The sequence below is a fragment of the Notechis scutatus genome, chromosome 1, assembly GCF_049901735.1.
Source record: "Notechis scutatus isolate UNSWTSFEM ecotype Mainland chromosome 1, rNotScu1.2, whole genome shotgun sequence".
Lineage (NCBI taxonomy): Eukaryota > Metazoa > Chordata > Lepidosauria > Squamata > Elapidae > Notechis > Notechis scutatus.
Window position 1 is genome coordinate 196594838 of NC_142009.1, and position 15874 is coordinate 196610711.

General features: G+C 37.0%; 1 protein-coding gene across 8 annotated transcripts in view; it reads left to right on the forward strand.

The window, feature by feature from the left end:
* Nucleotides 1-15874, forward strand: part of RBMS1 (RNA binding motif single stranded interacting protein 1) — a 147490-nt gene that overhangs the window by 121048 nt on the left and 10568 nt on the right. For 4 of the 8 annotated variants that reach the window (XM_087949877.1, XM_026674544.2, XM_087949874.1 and 1 more), the window contains exons 6-9: nt 2558-2637; nt 14149-14264; nt 15232-15281; nt 15367-15460. In XM_087949877.1, coding sequence (XP_087806003.1) covers nt 2558-2637; nt 14149-14264; nt 15232-15281; nt 15367-15460 — 340 coding nt within the window. The remainder of the gene's footprint in view (nt 1-2557; nt 2638-14148; nt 14265-15231; nt 15282-15366; nt 15461-15874) is intronic. The other 4 variants (XM_087949876.1, XM_026674545.2, XM_087949875.1 and 1 more) reach the window with 1 other exon arrangement.

The following is a 15874-nucleotide window of genomic DNA, read 5'->3' on the forward strand; positions in this document are numbered from 1 at the left end:
ACTGTCTGGCTTTGCTAAAGAAAAATGAATTTGATTCAAAAATGATCATTTGAACAAACAGTACTGGCTCAACCAATTGGTCAAAAATATTCAACCATCTGAAAAGGGGTGAGATATTTATATGAAGTGTGTGTATGTATCTATATATATATATCTAACTCTATATCTATCTATATCTATACATAGATAGATAGATAGATAGATAGATAGATAGATAGATAGATAGATAGATAGATAGATAGATAGATAGAATCATGTACTGTTTGTATCTAAATGAATAAGTCTTGGTTCCTAGGAAGCAAAGTTTCCCTTCATTTTTATTTGCTATTGTAAGGTTCCATTTAACTTTCATTGGGTTGCAATTCAGAGGCAGGTGATCATTTACATAAGAGCAGTTTAGATTGCTGTCAGACAAGTAGTTAATTGACAGGAAGTTCCATTTGTGTGCTTTTGTGAGTGAATATTATAATCAATTAAATGGCTTTTTATGTAGAAAAAAATTCAGAAGTATTACAAATATTTGACTTTTGAACAAGCAGAACAGAAATGTATTGATGCTTTTTTGTGTTGGAGAAGAGTCTGAAGAGTACTATGGATAACCAAAAGAACAAGTAAATGGATCACAGAACAAATCAATGTACATTCTCATCTTGCCTTTTCTCAGCTATTCCTGGAAGGTTTCATTCAGCAACTGTTGAAGAATCATAAATATCTCACACTCCTCATAGTTCATAAGGCTGCTTTTAAAATGTCTCATAGAACAAATCAATCCAGAGTTCTCAATCAAGGCACAAATGAGCAGGCTCATCTGGTCATTTTTAATAGATTTTTTTTTAATCCTGCCATTGTTGTTTTGGACACATTATGTGAAGATGTGGCTCCTTTAAAAGTCCATAATGTTGGAGATGGGTACATAGTTAGGACATCTGAAAGGCCCGATTAGGAATATGTACTGTATCATATATGTATCAATAAATATGATCATTTTAGGTTGATCATTTGTACCTCAAGAACTTTGGATCTATTTGTCATAATGATCCATTTGTTTGTTTTATAGAATCATAGAAAATTGATGACAAGAAAAGACCCGGTGGTCCATCAAGTCTGCCCTTTGAGTGGTTTATTGTTTTTGATTTATTTTTAATTAATTATTTTTGATTATTACATTTTATTTTTATTTGTTTTTGTTGGATGTAGACATGAGTTTATCCTAAGCATGTTTAAACTCAGTTACTGATGATTTACCCACTACCTCTGCTGGAAATTGGTTCCAAGCTTTCACTAGTCTTTCTGTGAAGTAATAACATTCTATTTTTGCTTTTAAATTTCTCAGTTTGAGGTTGTGCCCCCATGTTCTTGATTTTTGCTAAATATTGAAAATACTGCCTTCTAGAACCTTATTTACACCCTTAATATATTTCACTTCTGTCCCCAGGCTGTACATATTCAGTTCCTCCGGTATTCTGATACGTTTTGTCCCTCAGACTTTGCACTATCCACCATCTCTGGACTTATCTATATCTTTTTTTTAAAGTCAGGTCTCCAGAAGTGGCACAGTATTCTAAATGGGGTTAACTAAAGCCCTATGTCGTGGGATTAGGATCTCCTTTTTCCTGCTGACAATCCCTCTAGAGATTTCTGGACTATTCATTATATTCTCAGTAATCTGCTCCAATACCGACATACAAAAGTGTGATCAAAAATTAGTCTTTTGCAACTTTAAGATTGGGACAATCTGCTTCATGAACTGTGGTGGCGCAATGGTTAGAATGCAGTATCGCAGTCTAACTCTGCCCACAGCCAGGAGTTTGCTCCTGAGAGGATTTCAAGTTGACTCATCCTTTCATCCTTCCAAAGTTAGTAAAATGAAGACCCAGTTCGTTAGGAGCAATATGCTAATTCTGTAAAACTGCTTAGAGAGGGCTGTAAAGCATTGTGAAGTGGTATATAGGTCTAAGTGCTATTGCTATTCATACACCCATAAATAAGAAAGCTCCACAGGCTTGTAATAGGAGAGGGCAGCCCCCTGGACATAGCCTGGCAGAATAGGGGAAATTAAACCTTCAGTGTTCTTCATTAAAGAAAGCCCCTCCTAGAAGAGGGAAAGTGAGGCTGTGGCATCCAGTTAAGTGCAGTTATAAAAACCTAGGAAGCTGCCTGAAACTGAATCCTTCTAACTATATTAACTACCTCAAGTGTCAGGAAACTAGGTTAGGCGCTGTGAAAATGAGCCTTGGGCTTCTGCATTCTCTCATTCACTTCCAGTTTGTCAGAAAATTAAAGGTAGCTCAAGGGAGGAAATATCAGTATTTACAGGGGAAAGAAAGCTTAGAAATGTAACGCTTGGCCAGTCGTGCTAATCTTTGATTTTACCTTCTGCCTGAATCAAACCAACAATTTCATCAGATGATTGTAATCATACAGGAAAAGAACTGAAACTATTATTTGTTTGTTTATAACATTTATTGGCTACCCATCTTACCACAGGGGAATTCTGGACTTAGTTGTATTAATGGACATTAATACAGTAATACACTTTCTATATTTTTTTACACAGGATGGAATCAACAGAGAAATGTGAAGCAGTGATTGCTCATTTCAATGGAAAATTTATTAAAACCCCACCAGGAGTTTCTGGTAAGTGGTGTGCGTGTGTGTTATTTGTTTATGTGTGCACGTTTGTTCATTCCTTGGAAAATGGACAGTTAATGAGTCTTAGAATTAGAGTATAAAAAGTGGAGGCAAAACAGAAATGTGGGTGTTACATCATCTTTTTTTTTTTAAGCAAAATGATCCTGTTCCCTTTGGGGTGCTAATCAGACTCGGGAAGAAAGATAGAAGGAAGGGGAGGGAGGGAGGGAGGACGGAGAGTGCCTTCCGTTCCCACCCTCCTCTGATAATCCCTCCCTTATTATCTTAATTAACATGAGAAGATTGCTAGCCCCGGGCCAATTCAAGCCAATCCCTTTTGAACATGCAAACAGTCCATTCTTCTCTTAGCAGACAGTCATGTGGACAGACACGACTTGTGAATTCGGCTATTGTCAGTGTTGCTGGCCATTCTTCTGTAGCACTTTTCTTGTACATTGAGTACCCTTTTGTGGAAATTTTCACATGGTTGCAGAAACTCTGAAAAGGTTGTTGTATGTGAACAGGGAGATTACGGATACTGTTGCCTCTGGCGTTCAACTATTCAGTAGTGCAAGCATTATTTATTCCACTTACTGTAACCAAAAGGAGACCAGACGGAAGACTAATACCATGATAATATTCTAGCACTAAGGTATATATTACAGTACTTCAAATCCCTGTGGCTGTACTAAATAATTCTGGAATATGTGTGCAGGAAGAGTAAGGATCAAATGAGTCTTCAGTTTTTAATTAGCTCGCTTCTTTGCATAGATTTATTTGCTTGCTAGCATTGTATATGACACTTCATATGAAACTTTGGTATCCATCCATATACAGTATATGATTAGTTGAAGCTGATTGTGTGGTTTTTCTTTTTTTCTTTCCTTCCTTTCCTTCCTTCCTTCCTTTCCTTCCTTCCTTCCTTCCTTCCTTCCTTCCTTCCTTCCTTCCTTCCTTCCTTCCTTCCTTCCTTCCTTCCTTCTTTCCTTCCTTGCTGCTGTACATACCACAGTATTTTGTATGTTACTATTGCAAAGGCAAGGGGAGGAATCATAAGAGTTAATAAAAATTAATATATTCATTCATTGCTATTAAAATCCCAGCCCATTTTGTGATGGACAGCTCTCATGATAGCTCATAATACTGCCGGAAGTGAACACCCTTTTATTGTCAACATCTGCAAAAATAGAGTAACATTTCTTTATAGAATTAAAAAATAAAAATAATTAATCAGAAGTGAAGTGCAGGGTAAGAAGAGCACTTACTACATCCACCAACCAATCGACCAATCAACAAGAAAGCCTTTTTTCTACTTTCCAGTGATATTACAATGATACGACATTGGGAAGAGCAGGAGAAAGAACTGGATGTAATTGTGATTTAGCTGATAATTGTTATATGTCCAAACCATACTGTCAGTTTTGTAGAATTTCTTAACAAATTTATGTTCTTTTTCCATCTTCTTAACATGATTGTTCCTTTGCTCATTGATGTTCTCTGCGAAGTTAGCCACTTTTGAGTGGCCTCATGCTGACCAGAAGGACATAGCTTTGTGGGAGAAGTAAATAAAATTAAGGCAAACTCTTCTAATTGCTAAGGAATTTGTGATGGTCCCTTTGGCTGCTATCCTTTGTAAATTCTCTTTGGCTGCCTGGAGAGCGATGATTTGATTAAAGTTATGGGGAATTAACAGTTGGGTTTCTGAAATTCATTACAACCTTCCAATGATTAACTCTGACTCTTCCCAGAATATTGAGGTTGATATTGTATACGTGATAACAGTTTACTGCTGAACCTTTAAAATAAAAATAAACTTAAATAGCTTGTGGCCATTGTCTCAGATAGAATAAGCTAGATTTTATCTTTAATGTTGAAAACAGTATTTGCTAATGCATGAAGAGTAAGTAGACTTGAGTTTTAATGCAAGAAAGTATTTATAACATGGCAATCACCTAATAAGGTTTTAATATGTATGATTTGTCCTTAAAAGTAATGGATTAATGGATTTGCTATCTTTTATCTTTATTGTTTGTTTTATTGATTTTATTATATTTTTGTATTATTGTAAGTCATCCAGAGTTATTAAGAATTGGGCAGTATACATGTTTAATAAATTATCATTAGTCACACACAATCACTTGAGACTTTCAAGAAGAGACTGGACTGCCATCTGTCAGAAATTGTGTAGGGTCTCCCGCTTGGGCGGGGGGTTGGATTAGATGACCTACAAGGTCCCTTCCAACTCCGATTATCTATTATCAGCCAGATGTTTAGACTGGATTTGGCATTTTTTCTAGTCCTTTCCAAGGATCTGGGATAGGCAGATGTTATTGTTTAATAAGTAATATTAATGGTATTGTCGCAGAATGTAAGCTGTTCCAAGTAAGGCTGCATTTTGCAATTGAGTGGTGATTTTGTCAGTGCTGATGGTGTTCAAATGGTGCTCCAGATATTTTGAGATTGGCAAAGGCATCTATTATTAGTAGTACTAATTTTGCTTTCTTTTGCCACAGTTGTTCTGTTTACATTTGCAGGTTTTTGTATTTTGTGGTTTTTCTCCAGTTCTTTCTCTTCTACTCTGCTGTCTTGACGTATTGAAGTATACACTATAGTGCCCATACCTTTTTGTCTTCCTTATCAGCAATTGTTAAATTGTTGTCTGTAGCAACAATGTGAAGTCACAGCTGCCTGATCTTTAACTTTTATTGTTGTTGGCATTGAGTTCTTCCAAGAATCTAGGATGTCATAATGTATCAGAGTAGTATATGTGTGAATCCAAGCAGAGGTTCCTTTTACAATTGACAGTTGCAAATTTTGTCAATGCACAGATTTTCTAAGTGCTACCTAAGATTTTTTGGTAAGATTTTCACTGATATGCTATAATCTTTCAGCTTTAATTTTGAGATCTTGATACTTTGTGAACTTCTTCAATTCTTTTTCTTCTATTCTACTATCCCCTTATATTGCTGCCTCAGTTATCTGTACTTTATTCTTTTCAACATATACCTATCTGGTATATAATTATTATGGCCTGTTGCAGTCAACCAGCTGTTCAGATGGGATTTGACACTTTTGTCCATCTATTGAATTCTTTCCAAGGACCTAGAATAGGCAGGTGTAGATGTTTGATGGTGTTAGAGTATCTTTGCAGGATGTAAGTTGTTCTGCATAAAGCTGTTTTTTGCAATTGACTGGTGGTGAATTTGTCAATGCCGATGGTGTTCAAGTGGTACTCCAGTTGATTTGGGATTGCACCCAAGGTACCTATGACTATTGGTACTAACTTTAATTTATTTTACCACAGTCAATCTATTGCTATTTGTGGGCCTTTGTATTTTGTTATTTTCTCCAGTTCTTTCTCTTCTATTCTGCTATCTCCAAATATTGCCACATCTGTTATTCAGACTTTTTTTATCTTTCTTATCAACAATTGTTAATTCTGGGATGTTATGTGGCAGGTGCCTCTCTGTTAGAAGTCCCAGAGCCCCTTAGCTTCTTCATTTTCTATTACTTTTATCTCTTTTATGGTCTTACCAGTTCTTGCTTGCAAGCAAAAGGTATTTCTTGCAGATCGTCCAATGCACCATTGTTGCTACTTTGTTGTGCCGTTGTTTTTAGTCAATCTGCAGAATCTTCTTGCAGCAGCTAAATAGGTGGTCCACTGTTTCTCAGGTTCTTCGCAGAGGCAGCACTTGCTATCTGTTGCTGTCTTCTCAATTCTGGCTTTTTATGCATTTGTTCTTAATTATGGTTGTTTTTGTGCATCCAGAATTAGCCCCCTCTGTCTCTTTCTTCAACTTTCCTCCTCTTAGCCATTTCCAGCTCTTGCTTTCCCTGCTATTCTTTAACTGTACCAGCCATGTAATGCTTTGCCTTCCCATGATTACTTTCTGTTCTTCATTTGGTCTTTCTTATAGGCAAGTTTGGTCTCTCCAGTACTCGGCAGGCCTTCCTGGTATACTAGGTTCAGTGCATCTTCTTCATTATCCTTAACAAAAACTTCTCGTGCCCTTTCTTCTTCTTCAATTGTCCGATATACTTGCAAGATTCCACACCCGCCCATTTTCCTTGGTAAATAGAGTCTGTCAACGTTGCTGCATGGATGAAGGGCATGATGCATTGTCATTATTTTTCTGGTCCTTTAGTTCTGCTTGAATCTAGTCCACCATTCCAGCTGTGTATCTAATGACTGGAATTGGCCAAGTGTTGATTGTCTTGATGGTATTTCCTTAAAGTTTGGACTCTTATGATCTTCTTCACTCTCCTGATGTATTCATTTCTAACCTTTTTCTTGGCTTTGTTGTGCTTGATGCCAGCCTGAAGGATGCCCAAATATTTATAGTGACCATCTTCATCCAGACTCTTCATGTTATTTACATAGGACATCTTGGTTACTTCAGGTTTCAACATTTTCCCCACTTGGTGGTAAGCAGGGCGGGCACATTTGTCCAGTCCAAACTCTATTGCAGTATCTTAACTATATTATGTGGGCATGTAGAGCAGCGATTCTATTTCAGATGGTGTATTTCCATACTGCTTCAAGTCGTCCATGTAAAGGACATGGCATATTATTATTATTAAGGTATTATTAATAGTAATAATTTAGTTAATTATCAAATTTATGTATTAGTTTAATACCCAGCTGACCGGCATAAGATGCAATCAACTCTCTAGAGCAGACAAAAGACTTTTGTCTTCTTTTCCCTGTGCCTCCTCTAATAGCTTCAGATTCCTTGCTTGTGTGTGTATGTCTGCATAGTTTCTGAGTAATGGTCTGAATTTGAACTGTTTGAAGTTGATATCTCTGTTTTGAGCTTGAAACAGCTGTTTTGCGTTCAAAACAGTTGTTTTGCTTTTTAAATTGATTGTTTTGGGGCACTTTGGAATGACTGAAATAGATTCTTTCAAATAGTTATTTTGAACTCAAAACACAGCTGTTTGAATTCAAAATGGTTTGCATTCAGAACGTCTTACACATTGCCACTTCTGACCTGTCTTGTACTCTTCTGATGTCTGGCTGGCTTCTTGTTAAATTCAGATTCACTATGCTGCTTGGCATAGTGAAAAGGGCAAGGTTTGTTTCACTCCAGCTTCAGAAGAAGAAGCAGTTACTGTCTGTTAGCAGCACAGCTTATTTCTGCGTAGGACAAGGATAAAATACGTTGAATATAAATAAATCTGCCAAAAAGCAAATTCCTGCTAACGGAGGACTGTTGGCTAAATCAGCAGCCTTGATTTGGACGAGAAAAGTCGACAAGAACAGAGGAGTCGGGACATGTTACTGAACAGATTTGGATGGAAAACCATCTAAAAAAGTCGTGCTGTCATATCCTTCGAAGCTGAAAAAAACATCTAGAATCCAGTGCAAAATGGTCAGATAGGTTGACAGGAGAAAAAGCTGGGACTCTCAGATAGCAAGATGTTTAGGAAACTCTGAACAAACGCTTCTAAGAAAATCGGGCCGGACATTCTCTCTCTTTTTTTTTTAACCATTGAACTTTGTAAGAAATATTTGTTTAGAAATGTTTTTATACTAAAGTGTGCAAATGAAGTACTTGGAAGCTTTGATACCTGTCCCATTCACAAAAAAGCTACAACTATAGAAGTTCCTAAACAGAATCATAGCCTAGGCAAGTGACAGTCAAAATGGTAGTATATCTATTAACCCTATGCCTTTAACTTAGCACTGTACAGACATAGGATTAAAAACAGTAATTCATACTATAACATACTATAAACATTTCTGAAATCACCTTAGAGAATAAGGAAACTCTGAAGTAAAAAGGTCCCTGTCAGTCTACAATATTAGGGTTATTCAGAAAGAACTAAGGAAGCATTAAAACCTATTCAATTCTTGCTTTGTTTCGTTGGAACAGAATAGTTGTAAGACTAAAGAAAGTTGGTAGTGTTAATGGGAATATGTATGAAGGTACAGTAGCTGCAATTATGCTGTAAGAGCCATTGTTAGAAACAAGGACAAATTTAGAGAAAGGAGGAAATCAAAACTTATATGTGTGAAATTAGTGTTCAGATAAGGACTACAGGAACAAGCCAGCCTAGTTTTTCCCCTGCCACTCCATTCATTTTCTTGTGATCCACTGTACTGAAAAAAACACTGAAAGGGATTGCCATCAATGATTGACAGTAATGACTGTTCAGGGTCCTCCCACAGACACCTAAGTCTAAGGCTTCCTCTAGGCATCCCACTTGCTACCGCTCCATAATGTGCAATCTAGAAGGAAGCACTTAGTTGCATAGTGTTAATTGTGTGGTGGAGAGCATGCAAATAATGGTTGGGACTTGCTACCCAAATGCACTAAAACAAGGCAAAAATGTCCCTGAATGTGGAGAAAAAGGAAGGAATATCATTGAGGCAGGTGCAGCTCTCATTCCTGTTTTTTAAATAAACTGAAGGTCCTGGTTTGTGAGCCCAGTTTCTTAAGCTTGCTTAAAATGAATCCCAGTCAGAGGAACACAGCTGTAAATAGACTGTGGTTAAAGTCCTATAACATGTTGTGTTTCTGAGCCAACCAGACAATTGAGTAGAACTCAAGAAATCTGCACCAAGCAAAGTTTAATGAAGGGAAATAAAGGAGATTGTAAACTGTTGGGGCATAGAGTCATGTAATCCAGTAGCCAAGAATAGGACAGAAATTTGTATAATTTCATTCCAGAATTCTTGGTACTCAGTTCTCCATATGCAAGGTTAAGTGGGATTTATATCCTTACAGCAAGGAGGGAAGCACAATGGCTATAATAGTAATAGCAGCAGCATTTAGGCTTATATACCATTCCACAGCACTTTACAACACTCTGGATGGTTTACAATATAAACATTATTTTGCATATTGCCCCCAATAATCTGGGTCCTCATTTTACCAACCTTGGAGGGATTGAAGGCTGATTTATCCTTGAGCCCCATCAGGATCAAAGTGCAGCTGTGGGCAGAGTTTGCCAGGAGGAGGAGAAAGAGAAGGAGGAGAAGAAGAGGAGGAGGAGGAGGAGAGGAGGAGGAGGAGGAGGAGGAGGAGGAGGAGGAGGAGAGGAGGAGGAGGAGGAGGAGGAGGAGGAAGAAGAAGAAGGAGAAGGAGAAGGAGAAGAAGAAGAAGTTGTTATTGTTCCATTTACATTCAACTTTTCCTCATCTGTTCCTGGGATATTTCATTCAGAAACGTCTGGAGAATGATAAATATCTCACCTTTGCTGTAATATGCAAGACTGCTTTTAAAATGTTCTTTTAAAAAAACAAATCCGTCCAGTTTACCCAGTTTGTCTAGGGAGCCAGTTTCATATAGTGAGAGGGATGACTAGAGCTATGCCTCCAGGGGCCTCTCCCACTCCTGAGGTACCCCATGTTCTGCTTAACAACCTGCATGTTCATTTAACAGTTCATTGAAGAGAGTATGGATGGGGGGGGTCATTAGGTAGATGCTTCACCTAATGGCTGTTGCAGCATGCAACTGGTCATATCTCGAGGGCTGCCTTAAGCAACATAATATGGTTTAATAATGTACAGTTAAAAATCTGGGGAAGGGAGGAGAGGAGGAATTCATTCTTTCGCTGATTATGTTACTAGACATCTGAATCCATTGAAAGTGGTTGCAGATCACTCACTATCATGATAAAATAATTTTCAATCTAATTTGTATGCTAAAATTATATTTCTTGCTTTCTGCTAAAAAGTTTCTGTGCGTGTTTTACTGGAAATGGGGGTTAAATAGGTGTTAGTAAGGAAACTGGCTGAGAACATACTTCTGAATATCTAGCCCAAGTAATGTAATCTGAGTGTAATTCAGTCTAATCCCTGTCTTTATATTCTATAAAAACAACAAACTGATTTTCCTGAAAATTGATAAATTACCGGAACTCACAGATAAGGGAGAAATCGCAGACAACAAAACAATTGTTCAGAACAATTTTAGCATTGTTCACTGTAGAAATGTATAGTAAAGAAATAATTCCCTCTACAACATGTCTTATCATTATAAATAGCATTCAATTCAGTTCAAAGCACCACATGAAATGCAAATTCCTGCATTCTTAATGCAAAATGGCAGCTGGAGTGGTTGGGATGATCAGACATTCCAGAATTTTCAAGCTTATGGTTTATATCATTCATATATTTCAAGTCAGGGTTTATATACTGTAGTCTATGGGATGTTGTTTGCTGAAAATCAGTGAAGCAAGAAAATTATTAGCTGAAAGTATTAACAACTGATTTTATAGTTGTGCTTCTACAGATTCATTAAGTGTATTACAAGGAAAGGGGGGAACAGCTGTGTTTTAGTCAAAATAGTTCTGTTCAGTCAGCCATTCTATGATAAAATCTGAAGAAAAATGGAGCCACTAAAAGCTCACGTAAAAGTCAACAGGAAGAAAGCTAATTGCATCTCCTGGGGGAAAGAAATTCCATATATATAGTGTCACTGCCAAAAAGGACCTTTTATTTGTATCTGCCAGTTTCCACCCATCATGTTTGTAGCTGATACATTCCTCTTACCGTGAACTTTACAGTTCAAATTACATTTGCAAACTATTTTCAGGTATTCATTCATCATTCTATCTTCCCATACAGAAGTACTTAAAAATTAAAGCATTATCAAGATTCAGTCTTTCAGAGCTTAAAGTAATCTTCTCCCACTTCCCCATGTTTTATAATAGAATTTCTTAGAATTCCTAGCCATTGACCGTGTTTATGAAGTTAGATAAAAACTTCAGTTTATAGCCAACATGTTAACGTATTACAATCTCGTAAAACATAGACTATCAGAGCTGGAAGGTTCTTGAGATCTTCTAGTCCAATCCTCTATTCATACCCTATACCATTTGTCTAGTCTCTTTTTAAAAACCTCCAGTTATGGACCACCCACAATTTCTGAAGGCAAGATGTTCTACTGGCTAATAGTTCTCAATGTCAGGAAATTTCACCTTAGTTATAGGTTGGATCTCTCTTTGATTAGTTTCCATCCGTTGTTGTCTTTGTAATTTGATTTAAAGGGCAGAAATTGGATGGATGGATAGATGGATGGATGGATGGATTTGCCCTCAAGCCATCTATATTTGCCCTCAAACCATGTAGGTGGATGTAATTTATCTCAGAATATTCTTTTCAGCAGGAATCGTAGCTACTAGAAAACTGTGTAGGTGGGAATCTTTGAATATAGCTGGATCCCCCTAAGGTTGTTTAAACTGTTAGAAAACACAAATAGAATTATGATCTGTAGAACGTGCTTATACTATAGCATGCTCACAATTAACTCTGCAAGATTCTCTTGGATGATGAAAATATTAGACATGTGCCAAAAACAGGCATTATGTGTCATAGAACTGCTTCATAATGTCACCATTTGGGATATATCATCCAACAGAACACCTATGTAAACAACAGTCAGTGCATAGCTATATCTTACTGACTTTTTTTTTTCTCAAAAGAAAGGGAAGCAGTTTCCTCCAAATAACAGTAAAATGTGGGGTGTGGGGAATTTATTAAAAGGAATGTAATGGAGGAAGATATTATTGGATAGGAAAGGCAGTGTTAGTGACAGTCAAGAAAAAAGAAGGCTGCTACCAGGAAGGAGGGCACTTATTCTGCCTTTCTCTTTTTGTGTAAAGTGTCTCTCCACATACACAGTCTCCTTGTATAGACTTGAATGTTTGACCGTTTGACGCTGCAGAGCATCCTCTATCCATTAAGATTCTCCATACAGATGAGGATGATGAAAAATCAGATACAGGCTGTTCTTGACTTACAAGCGTTCATTTAGGAATCGATCAAAGTTACAACGGCATTGAAAAAAGTGATTTACAACTGTTTTTCACACTTATGACCATTGCAGCATCCCTGTGGGTCACGTGATCAAAATTGGGCCACTTGGCAACTGGAATTTCTTTATGATGGTTGCAGTGTCCTGAGGTCATGTGATTCCCTTTTGTGAGCCTCCGACAAGCAAAGTCAGTGGGGAAACTGGATTTTCTTAATGACTATGTGCTTTGCTAATGACCATGTAACAACAGCGATTTGCTTAATAGCTGTGGCAAAAAAGTTATAAAATGGGGCGGCACTCACTTAATCTTGCTTTGCAGCAGAAATGTTGGGCTCAATTGTGGATGTAAGGCAGGAACTACCTGTACCTCAACTGGTGCAGAATCTCTACAAATAGGGAAGGTCTATAGTGTATCATCTGTATTTAGAAGGGAATGAAAGGAGCATGTTGACTAAGCAGGAGTAGAATTTATAAACATTTCTTCGGATTACGAACTGCTGAATTCCCTGGGATGTAATGCAGGTTGATTAAAATGACTTTTTCCCCCTTTCCTTTTTGCAAGAAGAAGAAAACAAAAACAGAAAGATTCTGTTTCAGCATAGGAGTATTCTGTGAATACGGTACATATATAGCAATAGGAGCTGTTGAATTCAGTGAGACGTACAACAGAGTAAATATTACCAGCTTATACTTGCTGAGTCCAGATTCCACAGCCTTTTTCTCTGTGTGTGCACATATGCCTGTGTATTTTCAAAAGGTTAAATTCAATAAAAGCTAGAAATGTTTGTATCTGAATATGAAGATAGAAGACTCTTGTCTTAAAGAGTCCTGCCTTAAAAATAAATGAGAAAAATTCGAACATGAATGCATTAGAGCAGTGGTTCTCAACATTTTCTTCACCATGAACCCCCTTTAAATATATTTTATGGCCATGGAGCATGGCCACAGACCACCAAGACTTAACTCAACATTTAAATTGTAACATTTGTTCAAGCCTTTGTGGACTCATGGTGATGACATCACAGTCTCTCCAGAGGTCCACAGACCACAGGTTGAGAACCACTGGTTTAGAGCATTTCTCTGTGCCAGTGAATAAATCCTCCACTAGTGTATCTGTATGTCTCGTTATATAATGTACAATTATACATAAAACAGAAAGCGGAAAATTAGTAGTTCAAAATGTATTGAGTTGAAATGAGCATTCTCCTACAGATAGCCCTCGCTTAATGACTGGTTGTTTTATGACTCTTTTATGACTTTGAAGTTACAACAGCCACAGAAAGGGGGCTTTACAATACCGTGAATGCGTGTGGGATGGGTCAGCTTTACAGTAGGCCATGATGTTCTGCATTCTTGTGACCATGATTCACTATGATTTTGCTGGTTTCCACCCATTCACATGAATACATTCACTTAATGACCACTGTGTTCACTTAACAACTACCACAAAAGAGGCCAGATAATTATTTCTATTTATGGGAGTGCCTCAACTTAATAATTCCAGGATCAGTTAAGGTTGTACATCAAGGACTACCTGTTGCTCTTTATTCATCTTACTGAGTTGGCGGGATATAAAGATAATAGTCCTATTAATTCAGTAATCTGCACACATTTATGTATACTAGGTTGCTGATCTAGATAATTAAACTAAATAAGACGGCAGTAAGACCTTTTCAGAGAGTGGGAAGAATATATATCATTTTGTAATCCCAGAGACTAGTACATCAAATTAATCCTAAGGGATTTTGTTTAGCTCCTACAGAACCTTTGTTGTGCAAGTTTGCGGATGGAGGACAAAAAAAGAGACAGAATCAGAACAAATATATACAAAATGGAAGAGCATGGCACAGAGAAGGCGAGGTGAGACTTGTAAGTTCTGATTTCAATCTTTTAATGTTTTGTATGTGTGTAGATTAAAAAAGAGTAATGTAATTGTACCTTGTTTTGTCATTCCTCTCTATTGTTCAATAGAGTTTTACAATTCTGTGCTATTTGCCTTCTTGATCATATAAACATTGAAATTCAAATCATAAATATGCACTCCCTTTTTAGGAATGTTTTATTTTATTTAAATTTTGTTGAAAACCATCTACTGCTCTGTGACTAAGAGCCAAATCAATAAGAACAATAAACAAAATGCAATAGAATTAAAATTGCATGTCAGCAAAGGGAGGAAATGTCAATCAAATACCCTTTAATCAAATCAAACCGTAACCTAATAACAGCACTGTGAAGCAGAATAGCTTCCAAGTCAGGTCAGAAAAGCAAGAGGCATTGGCACACACCTCCAAAGTTTCATAAACGTTTGAAGGCTCTCTTAGTATTTTAGTGAGTTGGTGCCTCAAGGGAAGGAAATCCAACTATTTCTACTCTTGAAAAATACCTTCTTTCCTAGCACACGTGCAGTCCATATTGTGTGGTTTAACAGCTCAGCTACATACTGGCATATGGTTATATGAGCACATCGCTATCATGATTCAGCATATCTGAAAAGTTCAGTAAATAACAAGATATATAGTAGCTGAGATTTGCATGGGCTTTCAAAGCATACTTGTGGAAATGGTGCAATGGTGCATTGCACATACTCTCATTGTGGGATATGCGGCTGAGTGCCAAAGCTAACATGTGAAAATATGTTTTGATTGGAACTCTATTTTATTGAAAAAGTATGGGAACTCCTAAATACTTTACTTTATGTATATCAATTATGGTAAAAAAAAATACTTCTTGAAATACTGCTGTCATTGTATCATTTTTTTTATTAAATCAAACAGATGGGCTGGTGTTTTGATTGGGTTAATAAAGTATTGATGGTTAATTCTTCCTTTTCCTAAAGGCTGGGATGACACTCACTTACGATCCAACTACAGCTGCTTTACAAAACGGGTATGTAAATCAAGCACTTAATAAATGCAGTTGATTTTTCTGTGTCTTTTAAAAAGTTAATAATGAAAATATATGTATTTTTTAGATTTTACCCCTCACCATACAGTATTGCAACAAACAGAATGATCACTCAAACATCTATCACGCCATATATAGCTTCTCCAGTTTCTACATACCAGGTGTGTATTTCAAGGTTAGCAGAGCTAACAGTAAAATTATGTTTTCTTTGTAAGTGGCTCATCTGTATTACACATATTGAACAGCCTTATTACCAAATCTGGGCATATCTAGATAAGAAGCTCACCTCAGCTCCCAAATTCCCTCAGAACCCATTAATAAGAGCTCTAGAAATTTAGGATATGCATCTGGAAGGCAAACAGGTTGAGGAAAGCTGGGGTAGAATGCCAAAGATAATGCAGTACTACATTGAATTGTTTTAGTGTAAATTCCACACAGATTTATCAGTAAACTGCTCCTTGGTTTCCTGTTGTATAGAAATTGATAGGTGCAGCAGGGGGACATAAAAGCTTTTGTCACTTAAAAGTATTGCTAAAATAAGAGATAATGCATTGTGTTTGAGGGAGCCTTGAAAA